The 12,111-nt window shown below is 47.4% G+C and overlaps 1 protein-coding gene across 1 annotated transcript in view; it reads left to right on the plus strand.

Annotated features, from left to right (window-relative positions):
* The first annotated feature begins 46 nt into the window (after window positions 1-46).
* Window positions 47-12,111, plus strand: part of spag17 (sperm associated antigen 17) — a 48,573-nt gene continuing 36,508 nt past the window's right edge. The window contains exons 1-13 of the mRNA XM_077001287.1: window positions 47-296; window positions 633-764; window positions 1,778-1,837; window positions 1,976-2,107; window positions 2,579-2,762; window positions 3,470-3,667; window positions 4,041-4,213; window positions 4,580-4,729; window positions 5,028-5,088; window positions 5,382-5,521; window positions 5,753-5,878; window positions 6,275-6,388; window positions 7,694-7,838. Coding sequence (XP_076857402.1) covers window positions 201-296; window positions 633-764; window positions 1,778-1,837; window positions 1,976-2,107; window positions 2,579-2,762; window positions 3,470-3,667; window positions 4,041-4,213; window positions 4,580-4,729; window positions 5,028-5,088; window positions 5,382-5,521; window positions 5,753-5,878; window positions 6,275-6,388; window positions 7,694-7,838 — 1,711 coding nt within the window. The 5' untranslated portion in view covers window positions 47-200. The remainder of the gene's footprint in view (window positions 297-632; window positions 765-1,777; window positions 1,838-1,975; window positions 2,108-2,578; window positions 2,763-3,469; window positions 3,668-4,040; window positions 4,214-4,579; window positions 4,730-5,027; window positions 5,089-5,381; window positions 5,522-5,752; window positions 5,879-6,274; window positions 6,389-7,693; window positions 7,839-12,111) is intronic.

A 12,111-nucleotide genomic window follows, 5' to 3' on the forward strand; every position in this document is an offset into this window, starting at 1 on the left:
CTTTGGTCGCTTAGGTCCAGTCGGTTTCTATGGACAACCACGTTGTTTGGTTGCAGTAGGTTACGGTAAATTCAGCTTCAAGGTAGTTAGCCAGACCGCTAGCTAGTAGACATCTGAGTAAAACATTGTGAAATATTTCCTATTAACTAGTTACAATATTGAATTGGTAAGCAATTAATAATACAATATCAACCTTTAGAATGGCCAATAAACGAGCTAAAAGTGGCAGCGGGAGCGCAGCGCCGGGTGGCAGTAAAGGCTGGGACGCCGGGCTCAGCGTCGCGCCGTTAGACGAGGTGAGCTGCTCCGTCACGGCCGTGCAGGTCCGGCTCTGCACTGCGCATGTGTGAGCGTCTCACGGTGATGGTGCTCCACCAGCCTCTAGATGTCGCTGTTGCTCTTCTACTTTCATTCTTACACCTTCAACAACTTTTAAACCCTGTGATTGAGGGATGATTTATCACGATCGTATACGTTTTGCTTTGTTTCTTTGGAAATCACTTCATTTTCCTGCCTATATTTTATATTCGCCAAAATAACCTGATTCTAGCCCCTGACTCCTGTACTCTTTAACCCACAGTTTTGCAGTATTGTTATGGCTATTGCTAAATAAAAGTCCCCTGTTTTCCTAGGAGAGTTGGAGAGCTAGTGTGTCACTGGTGCTGGGGGAGAATGAGATGTGTGTTAGCGCTCTTAAACAGGCCATACAGCAACCACTACGTAGACGCTTCACCCTGCTGACCTGGGAGAATACTCTGGAGAAGGTGGCAGAAGATCACTGAACCTTTACTGAACACAGCGACATGCACATTAACACAGTCCATGCCCCATGCACATTAACACAGCTCAGGCACATTAACAGCTACATGCACATTAACACAGCTATATGCCCATTAACACAGCTACATGCACATTAACACAGCGACATGCACATTAACACAGCTCAGGCACATTAACACAGCAACATGCACATTAACACAGCTCATGTTAGGGCAGTCATGGCCTGGTGGTCGTGGGTTTGATTCCTAGACCTGAGGCCATGACTGAGGTGCCCCTGAGCAAGGCACCTAACCCTCAATTGCTCACTTGTATAAAAATGAGATAAAAATGTAAGTCGCTCTGAATAAGGGCGTCTGCCAAATGCCGTAAATGTAAATGTAATGTAACAGCTATGTGCACATTAACACAGCGACATGCACATTAACACAACTACATGCACATTAACACAGCTCAGGCATATTAACAGCATGCACATTAACACAGCTCATGCACATTAACACAGCAAATGAACAGCTACGTGCACATTAACACAGCGACATGCACATTAACACAGCTCAGGCACATTAACAACTACATGCACATTAACACAGCAACATGCACATTAACACAACTACATGCACATTAACACAGCTCATGCACATTAACACAGCGACATGCACATTAAACACAGCTCAGGCACATTAACATTAACACAACTACATGTACATTAACACAGCTCAGGCAAATGAACAGCAACATGCACATTTACACAGCTACATGTACATTTACACAGTTACATGTTTTCTGTCTTTTACTAATGATTTACTACATGACTTCATAGATCTGATTTGTGCAGTGTAGAACTGCCCTGGCCAGTAAGAAGTGGACTATAGGTTTACTCTTGTATTTAGAGATTATATATGACAAACTAAACATGCATACTTGTATGTTTTATTAAGAGGTGAATATTAGGGTAAGTGACCAAAGGTTAAACTTTGAAGTGATTTTCATCCCACAGATAAATGAACTTGGACACCCAAAGTCAAAGAAAACTAAAGACATTCCAGTATTTTATGAGGTAAATATACAACAAAACACAAAACAGATGAATTAATTTAAATAGTGTTGACGTACCATGCCTAGTGCTTATCCTAGAATTGAGAGCTTCTATTGGACCACTGGCCAACACTGCAACAATGTGTTTTGCACTGGGTAGGTGACCGAGTTGGCCAAGTCAGTTCTGGACACAGGAGAGGAGCTCTCTGTGGACCTGACAGCAAAGCTAGTGAAGTTCCAACTTCTGGCCATGAAAAGCAGTGACCTGCAGTGCAGAGAAGCATCCCAGAGAGTGAGAGAGCACCTTTCCTCCCACACAGCCTTGCTGGGAAGTGCTGTAGCTTGACTGGCATCCTGCACAGGATTTAAAGGCCCTTAGTTCATGCTCCTCAAAGTAACCATTTCTGTTAAGTGGATTAGGGAGCACTACATAGGGAGCAAGGAGCCTTTTAAGATTTGAATTTGTGTCGTTATTATGCTGCTCTGAATGTTTTATAATATTTTAAATTGTGTGCATTGTCCTTTATAATCTACACAAATGTTCTGAGCAACCTTAGAAATATTTGTTGTTTGTAACTGATGTTGATCATAGTGAGGGTTAGGGTTAGGGTTTAAGCCTGCAGACAAGGGAGAAGCCGGAGTCCTGCCATTCTGTTAGGTACTCTTGGCCACCTAGTGGCAGCCAAAGGAACATCCACAGCTGTTGCTTGAGACATGGGTGTTATCATAGATTACTGAGAGCAATCTGTTCTGAATTTGGGAGGCTGCGGAGGAGAAGGCCAAGATGAAGGTGGGTCCATGTTCTACTGCTAAAGAGAAGAGCGGACTGCCTTCCAAAGGTTCGGCTAAAGGTGAAAAGGGTAAAAAGACGCCTGAGGCTCCGCCCCCCAGCAAAGAAACCAAACTCAAACGCCAAGGACAGGAGGACGAAACAGCCAAATACATCGGTGGGTTAAGATGGAGACAACATGGCGTCAGCAGCATTTTAAAAAAGAGAAAAGCGAGGCATCTCTAGAGGTGCTAGAAGTGTGTTCCGCATCACCGAGAGTGTGCTGGGTCCAGCTGTCTGCAGCTGGGGGGTCAGACCAGCAGATTTAGGGAGGGGCTGGCACCACTCTGACCTGCATCACTTCCTGCTATACTAGCCAATCAAACATCTGTGCTGGTGCTTGCTAGATATTTTAAATGTTCTGAGCTGTAGTGCTTTAGTGTAGTGCTTCTATACAATAGATGTGATTTATTTATAGAGCATTAGAGCACACACCTGCAGTATTAATCCTAATTTGTACTTGTGATTTCACTGTAATAAAATAATAAATAATTCTCTTTTACAGTATGAATGCAAACATCACCTTACACAACCAAAACAACCTCATCACAACCAAAACGCAGAAAATGGTCAACCTGCCAACACTATACATTTGTACCTGCTCAAACACACCTAATGTGTCACCTGACTTATCAGTCTGCATCATGGATACCATAAAAAAACACAAATCTGTCCCATCACTGGGCAAGAACTATTTGTAAATAGTCACTTCTAAACCGTATAATGGGAACGTGGTCTGTGGTTACAGCTGAGCAGGTAACAGTTACACTGGCCAGGTTGGTGGTCTTCTGTGAGTGAGCTGTGTTTGTTCTGCTCTGTGTGTAGATGATGAACCCGATGACGGCCCTCACCGTTACGTCCTGATAACAGGGTTCCACCAGCCATGTCTAATCTCAGCATTAGACACTCTGGGGGTCCATGTGTCCAACGTTATCAGACTGAGCTCAGATAGGCTGCAGAGATCTGATCTTTCCCAGGAGCTCAGGGCAGCCAACACATACCAGCATGCATCTGGGCAGCAGAGTGAGAGTTCACAGGAAACATTACCTTTGCACTGCAGATATTTTACATTACAAGATAAAGGTGTTTTATATCCCAGTAAAAATTAACTGATCAATTACAGGAGCCAGTCAAAGCCAATATAAGCCAGTTTAAGCCATTTTAAGCCAGTCTAACTGCATTTGTTTGGCAACATTATGCTTGTATTGATCTTGTAAATTTACCAATAATTAATAAATCTGAATGTAGATGAAATATTTAAATGAAGTGCCCATTTAATGAAGTTAAGACCCAAAAGTCAGTGCCAAGTTTCTCTGGTATAATAATATAACTGTAGATCACAGACCACCATGGTGGTTTGAGAGGTTTACCAGTGTGGCTGTTGTATTGTCCTCAGACACTACGGCCCAGAGGGGGACTGAGAAGCAGGATCTGGACCTGTTCTGGGATCAGCTGGACAGCGTGCTAAACAGTGGTGGTGTGGGCTCCAAACTCTGGGACGTAGCCAGGCTGGAGTACAGGGTGGACCACAGCCTGGTCCCCCCTGACCCTGGCAGCGTGGAGGCCATGGTGCACCCCCAGCACACCAGTCATGTCTGACACACACTCTGTTCACCTGCGGTGGTTTACACAAATACGCAGTACAAGTGAACACACTAGTTAGTATGATTAACTGTCACTAGAGTCCAGTCGTGTGGGTAAAGAGGTGATCGCTGGAGCAAGGCAACTTTATTCACACAGCACCTTTCACACACACTGGCAATTCAAAGTGCCTCACACAAGAAAAGAAGAAGCTTATTACAACCAGAGGTCTATCACCTTGGGAAGGAGTGGAGTCAAAACCCAAAACTGCCCATGTTCAGGCAGTGCTAGATTACCTTATCTTATTATATAAATATAGTCAAGGTTATGAGATGTGTGTGTTTGTGTGTGTAGCAAGCCCTGGGCGTGGCTCTGTTTGAGGGCGTGGCATGTTTGCTGTATGACAGCTTGGATTGGAGAAAGCAACACCAGCACTATCTGAGCAGTATGAGGCTGATTCCAGTGGCACTGGAGCCCAGCGGCCAACCACAAGACCCCACCCAGGTAACACCTACCTCACACTCAGGCAACCCCTACCTCACACTCAGGTAACCCCTACCTCACATTCAGGCAACCCCTACCTCACACTCAGGTAACCCCCACCTCACACTCAGGTAACCCCTACCTCACACTCAGGTCACCCCCTACCTCACATTCAGGTCACCCCCCTCCTCACACTCAGGTAACCCCCTACCTCACACTCAGGCAATCCCCACCTCACACTCAGGTAACCCTCTACCTCACTCTCAGGTAACCCCCTAGCTCACACTCCCCTAACTTGTGCATTGTTTATATTTTGTAGGCTCCACAAACTCAAGCCCCACAAATCATGAAGAAGAAGCCAGAGGCCAAGGACAGTCCTGGTAGGCAGTCTTAGAGTCTTAGACACAGTACATCTCTCCTGCAGAGAAATATGCAAACTCACTACTGTCTGTAATGGGGTCTCACACACACATCCATCCTTCCTTCATCATGCTCATATTCAGATCTGATTTGTTTGCTTTGACAAAATCGTGTCATAATCAATCTGAATCTGCGTAGTCTGACCTAATTATAATCAAGATTTTTCTCTGGGATTAAATGAAGAGATTTTAAAAGATTAGATTCTGAGAGTTGGAGCTGTGCAGGCCAGGATCACAGTCGCTGCTCCTTCCAGTAGAAGTGCAGCGTGCTGTGGACGGGGAGAGTGCGTCTCTGAGCACGGAGGTGGACACACGGCTCTACCACCACCAGCTGGACCAGATCCCAGACCCAGTCCTGTCTGTGGCCCTCATTTTACACTGTATGCTGGAGCAGGTGTGGGACCAGACCGGGACACACACACCACATCTAACACACACACCACGTCTAACACACACACACACCACGTCTAACACACACACACCACGTCAAACACACACACAGACCACGTCTAACACACACACACACACACACACACACACACACACACACACACACACACACACACACACACACACACACTTTAGTAAGCAATGGCAACTGTTTATCCATGTATTTATTGTGCAGGTAGTGGCCTCAGAACAGGAAGTTCAAGTTGCCTCAGAGCAGCGCTCTGATTGGTCTGAGCAGGAGCTAACCAGTTACATGCGGTCATGTGTGCTGAGCCTGCCACATTCGGAGCAGGAGAGGAAGGTAAAGACACTTCACCCACTGTCCTGTAGTACTCCACCTACTGTCATGTAGTACCCCACCCACTGTCCTGTAGTACCCCACCCTGTAGTACCCCACCCACTGTCCTGGAGAACTCCTGCACCCATGTGAATGTGGACCCCAGACCGTGGCCCCCAGCAGGTCCTGATCGCAGTTACGTCCCACATGCTCAATGACGTATTAACGTTATAACGTATTAACCCTAACCCTAGGATTTACCAACCAGTTAATCAACAATCTTCTGTTTACCTAACAGGCATCTGTTTACCTATTTAGTATTAACATAGTATCCGTGGTTGCTTTTATTTGTGTGTGGTTTGTGTGAAGTGATCTGTCTTGTAATTGCTCAGGTAGTTGTGTTTGTATGTGTGTTGGCAGAAACTGATGGAGGATTTTGGGATGAGGAAGGATGATGGGATGAAGATGGAGCAAAGACACCCGACCCTGCTGTACCACCATGACCAGAGAATGAGGAGACTTCTCCACCTCCCTGTAACACACACACACACACACACACACACACACACACACACACACACACACACACACACACACACACACACACACACACACACTTAAGTAATTTATTAAACATTTTTTACTAGTAAAAAATAGTTTTTTTGGGCTGACATCAGTGAGATGTTGCATCAGGAATTATAGTATAGCATAGTATAGTATAGCACAGCTTAATGTAGTACAGTTGTAACGATTCAGAACCGTGGGAGTGACACAAATGCAGATATCAGAATATTTATTAAGAGGGGAGCGACAACACACAAGACTGAAACATAGAATACAAATAGGAATTACACTATACAACAAAAGGCTAATACCACAGAACGAGATAACGAGACATCCAAGCAAAGTCACTGTGTTACTGTGGGAGGGTTGTGGTTGAGTGGTTGTGTTACTGTGGGAGGGTGTGGTTGAGTGGTTGTGTTATTGTGGGAGGGTGTGGTTGAGTGGTTGTGTTATTGTGGGAGGGTTGTGGTTGAGTGGCTGTGTTATTGTGGGAGGGTTGTTGTTGAGTGGCTGTGTTACTGTGGGAGGGTTGTGGTTTAGTGGTTGTGTTATTGTGGGAGGGTGTGGTTGAGTGGCTGTGTTCTTGTGGGAGGGTTGTGTTTGAGTGGTTGTGTTACTGTGGGAGGATTTTGGTTGAGTGGCTGTGTTATTGTGGGAGGGTTGTAGTTGAGTGGTTGTGTTATTGTGGGAGGGTTGTAGTTGTGTGGCTGTGTTACTGTGGGAGGGTTGTGGTTGAGTGGTTGTGTTATTGTGGGAGGGTGTGGTTGAGTGGCTGTGTTATTGTGGGAGGGTGTGGTTGAGTGGCTGTGTTCTTGTGGGAGGGTTGTGTTTGAGTGGTTGTGTTACTGTGGGAGGATTTTGGTTGAGTGGCTGTGTTATTGTGGGAGGGTTGTAGTTGAGTGGTTGTGTTATTGTGGGAGGGTTGTAGTTGTGTGGCTGTGTTACTGTGGGAGGGTTGTGGTTGAGTGGTTGTGTTATTGTGGGAGGGTGTGGTTGAGTGGCTGTGTTATTGTGGGAGGGTGTGGTTGAGTGGCTGTGTTACTTTGGGAGGGTGTGGTTGAGTGGCTGTGTTATTGTGGGAGGGTTGTGGTTGAGTGGCTGTGTTCTTGTGGGAGGGTTGTGTTTGAGTGGTTGTGTTACTGTGGGAGGATTTTGGTTGAGTGGCTGTGTTATTGTGGGAGGGTTGTAGTTGTGTGGCTGTGTTAATGTGGGAGGGTTGTTGTTGAGTGGCTGTGTTAATGTATGACATTTGTATGTGTGTCTGTGCTCATGTAGACGCTGACTGGGTTAGATGTGATCAGTATTGAAGCCACCATGATGCAGAGTGATTTGTTGTGGAACAGTCTGATGTCCACACACCAGCACTGCACAAGCACCACCATGGCCAGGAGACATGAGCTCCTCCATCACTGCTCTGATGGTAACACACACACACACACACACACACACACACACACACATGCACGCACGCATGCTCGCACACGCATGCACGCACGGATGGATGCATGCACACACTCGCACGCACGTACGCATGCACGTGCACGCACACGCACGCATGCACACACACACACACTCGCACGCACGTACGCATGCACGTGCACGCACACGCATGCATGCACACACACACACGCACGCACACACTCACACACACACACGCACGCACACAAACACGTTGAAGTCTAATGTACCTGTAGTTTGGTCTCAAACTCTTTTATCTCTTCTTCACCCTGTGTTGGAAACTCACATATCACCTTGGTGATGATCAATCAATCAGTCAAAATGTATTTATATAGCGCTTTTTACAACAGTTTTTATCACAAAGCAGCTTTACAAGTGTCCGAGTCCAAGCCCCCAGTGAACAAGCCAAGGGCGACAGTGGCAAGGAAAAACTCCCTAAGTTTGGAGGAAGAAACCTTGAGAGGAACCAAGACTCAGAGGGGGAACCCATCCTCCTCTGGCCGACACCAGTCACCATAACAACAATTAAAGAGATTGTGGTTGATTTGGTTGAGTGCGAAAAGATGGGAAGGATAAATAAATCTCATCTTTGTGTGTATTTATATACATGAGTTTTCTGTGTAATTCCTATTCAGTCCTAAATGTCTTGATGGTTGGTAATTGTAGCCATAACAGGGGAGAGGCACAGGGTATTGGGTTTATCATTCATCACAGCTGGTTAGGCTGGCCCAGGATGGATCTCGGAAAGGCTCGTCTCAGTATTTCTTGGGTAAGCTGGCAGCCATATGGAAAAAGAATACAGGGAAAATTTGCTCTATATGGTATCATATGCAAAACATGGAATTTTAAACATTTCTGGAGTGTGGTAGCAACTCCGGCATTATATTAAAATATTACAGCCTAGCTGAAAAGGCAGTGACCACGTGCAGTGACAGGATGACAGCACCAGCGCCCCAGTTTACCATAAAACCCTTCGCCTATGTAAGGAATGCCGTCTGATATGTCCCTCCCAGCTACACCTGCTACTAATTACCACGCCCCCTTTTCAGTCACATATATACACCTTCCCACCACTTCCTCGTCTCGAAGTATTGCCGTTCCCATGCAGCATACCAAGCGTTTCCATTGCCTGTTCGATCTCCTGTGCTTTGACCCTTGCTTTCTCTCCAGACCTCGCCTCCTGTCTAGCCCTCCTGTACCTCCTGGATTCTGCCCCCCCGTTATGACCCTGGACCGTCCTGACCATCCCACGAAAACGCTGCTGTTGTTACTACACCTAGCGCTAGTGATACTCGTGCCGTTTCTTGTAAATGTGACTCATTTGAATAAAAGCGGTATACTTCCGCAGTTGGATCCCTCTCTGTCTGGTCAATACGTTACAGAATACTTCGCCTATGACATGGATCCAGCAGAAGTTACCGTTGCGACACTCACCGAGACGATTCACCAACTCGCGAAGATCATACAGGATCAAGGGGTAAACATCACTACGCTCCAGGAAACTGTCCGTCTGGTCACCGCTGCTGCTTCTACAACCATGAACGTCCCCGTAGCAGAACCTGAGCGTTACGATGGGTCTCCTGACCACTGCCGAAATTTTCTCATGCAGTGTTCTATATACTTCACATACCACCCTGCCCGATTCCAGACCGAACTGCAGAAGATTCATTTCATCCTGTCGTTTCTCACGGGTGTAGCAGGTACTTGGGGCACAGCGTTGTGGGACTTTAACGACCCAGCTCTCCAGTCCGAGAATCAGTTCACTGCCTTGTTCAGAGCTGTCTTCGATCATCCCGCAGACGGCCGTGACGTTGGGGACCGACTTTACGAACTCCAACAAGGACAACGAAGTGCAGCCGACTATGCAAGGGAGTTCCGCACACTGGCCACAGGGAGTGGATGGAGGGACTCGGCCCTGAAAACGGTATTCCGCCGCGGTCTGAAAACGGATGTACAGGTCGAACTCGCCTGCAGGAGTGAAACCATCCTTGGAATTCGTCCAAGCTGCCATACACGTTGACAAATTGTTGAGAACCTACCGTTCTAATAGTGTTGACTCCCCCCTCGCCGCATCCTGCACACCGCCATCCCAGACGTGTGACACTAGCCTTCATGCTGCTGACGAGTCCTTGCGGCTGGGTAGATCCCCACTTATGTGTCAGTCTTTACTAGCTACCCGAAGAAATAGCCAAGTCAATCTAGCCGTACAAGTATCCTGGGGAGGTATAGTCACGCACCTGTCAGCTTTGGTTGATTCGGGAGCTGCCGGTGATTTTATAGATCGGGATCTAGCCCATCACCTACGCCTCCCCACCTTACCTGTAGAACCTCCCTTGAAGGTGAATTCGCTAAACGGTCAACCTATAGGCGAGGGTATAATAACGCTTCGTACCTGTCCCGTTGAACTGCGAGTAGGCCTGTTCCACAGCGAAATGCGGGAATTCTTCCTCATCTCCACACCCCGAGATCCCATCATACTCGGATTCCCGTGGCTGTCTACACATGACCCGGAAATCTCCTGGAAAAGACGCGAGCTCATACGGTGGAAGGCCAGCTGCCTCAGCGAATGCATGCACATACCCCTCCGGTCCTCCTCGGTGGAAAGCCCCGACTCTCCTCTGTCTGACGTCGTCCAGGTGCAGTATCGAAGCTTCGCTGACGTTTTCAACAAGGATAGTGCCTGTCGTCTACCTCCTCATCGTCCCTGTGATTGCACAATAGACCTCTTACCTGGAGCCGCCTTACCTCGCAAGACAAAACCTTACCCTCTGTCACGTCCTGAAGATCTGGCGATGGAGTCCTATGTCACTGAAGCTCTACAGAAAGGGTTTATTCGACACTCCACTTCTCCAGTAGCGGCCTGTTTCTTTTTCGTCGAAAAGAAGGATGGGGGATTGCGTCCTTGTATCGATTACCGTGCCCTGAATGCCGTTACATCCAAGTATGCGTACCCTCTCCCTTTTATCGCCGCGTCACAGGCACCTTATGGGAGCTAACGTGTTCACAAAGCTGGATTTACGGAGTGCTTACAACCTGATCCGTATCAGAGAGGGCGATGAGTGGAAGACTGCCTTTGTTACCGCCAGAGGGCACTACGAGTACTTAGTAATGCCGTATGGACTGACAAACAGCCCCTCCGTATTCCAAGCATTCATGGATGAGATCTTCCGCGATATGATAGATAAATTTGTATTCGTTTATATTGACGACATTCTGATTTACTCCCTTTTTGTCTTGGAACACGTCCGACACGTCTCTGTTGTACTACAACACCTACGAGAACATAATCTCTATGTAAAGGCAGAGAAGTGTGAGTTTCATCGCTCATCGATGACGTTCCTGGGGTGTACTCTCTCCCCTGGTCGGATCTCCATGAATTCTGGAAAGGTGGAGGCTGTCACGACGTGGCCGACGCCCCGCTCCACGAAAGAACTACAAAGATTCCTGGGGTTTGCGAACTTCTGTCGCCGTTTCATCCGTGGTTTTGGTGAGTTAGCAGCCCCTTTGACTAATCTCTTAAGGGGTGGGGGAAATCGGCGCTTCACCTGGACAGCCGAAGAGGACTGAGCGTTCTCACTCCTCAAAAAGGCTTTCACGTCCGCTCCCATTCTGCATCTTCCCGACCCACAGCTCCAGTTCATCGTGGAGGTAGATGCCTCTGTAGTAGGAGTAGGCGCTGTTCTCTCACAACGGCAGGGGAACCCCCCTAAGTTATACCCCTGCGCCTACTTTCCAGGAAATTGTCACCTGCTGAGATGAACTATGATGTCGGAAACCGAGAACTCCTGGCCATCAAACTCGCCCTTGAACAATGGCGTCACTGGTTAGAAGGAGCGGAACATCCCTTTATAGTTTATACTGACCACAAGAATCTTGAGTACTTGAAGTCGGCCAGACGCCTGAATCCACGACAAGCCCGGTGGGCACTGTTTTTTTCCCGTTTTCGCTTCACTGTATCTTACAGACCGGGGTCTAAGAATGTCAAGGCAGACGCACTCTCACGGATCTACGAGAAGGACGAGGCAGTCAAAGCACCTGAGCGAATTCTGCAAGATTCCTGCTTCCTCGCAGCCATAAGATGGGACGTACAAGAAGAACTGGACGAAGCACTACGCACTGATCCTAGTCCAGATGAATGTCCTGAGGGTAAGCAGTATGTGCCCGTCTCTCTCCGGGGGCGTTTACTCCAACTCGCCCACGACACAGCAGGCACAGGCCATCCAAGTATCACACGC

Source organism: Brachyhypopomus gauderio, chromosome 4 (assembly GCF_052324685.1).
Source record: "Brachyhypopomus gauderio isolate BG-103 chromosome 4, BGAUD_0.2, whole genome shotgun sequence".
Taxonomy (NCBI): domain Eukaryota; kingdom Metazoa; phylum Chordata; class Actinopteri; order Gymnotiformes; family Hypopomidae; genus Brachyhypopomus; species Brachyhypopomus gauderio.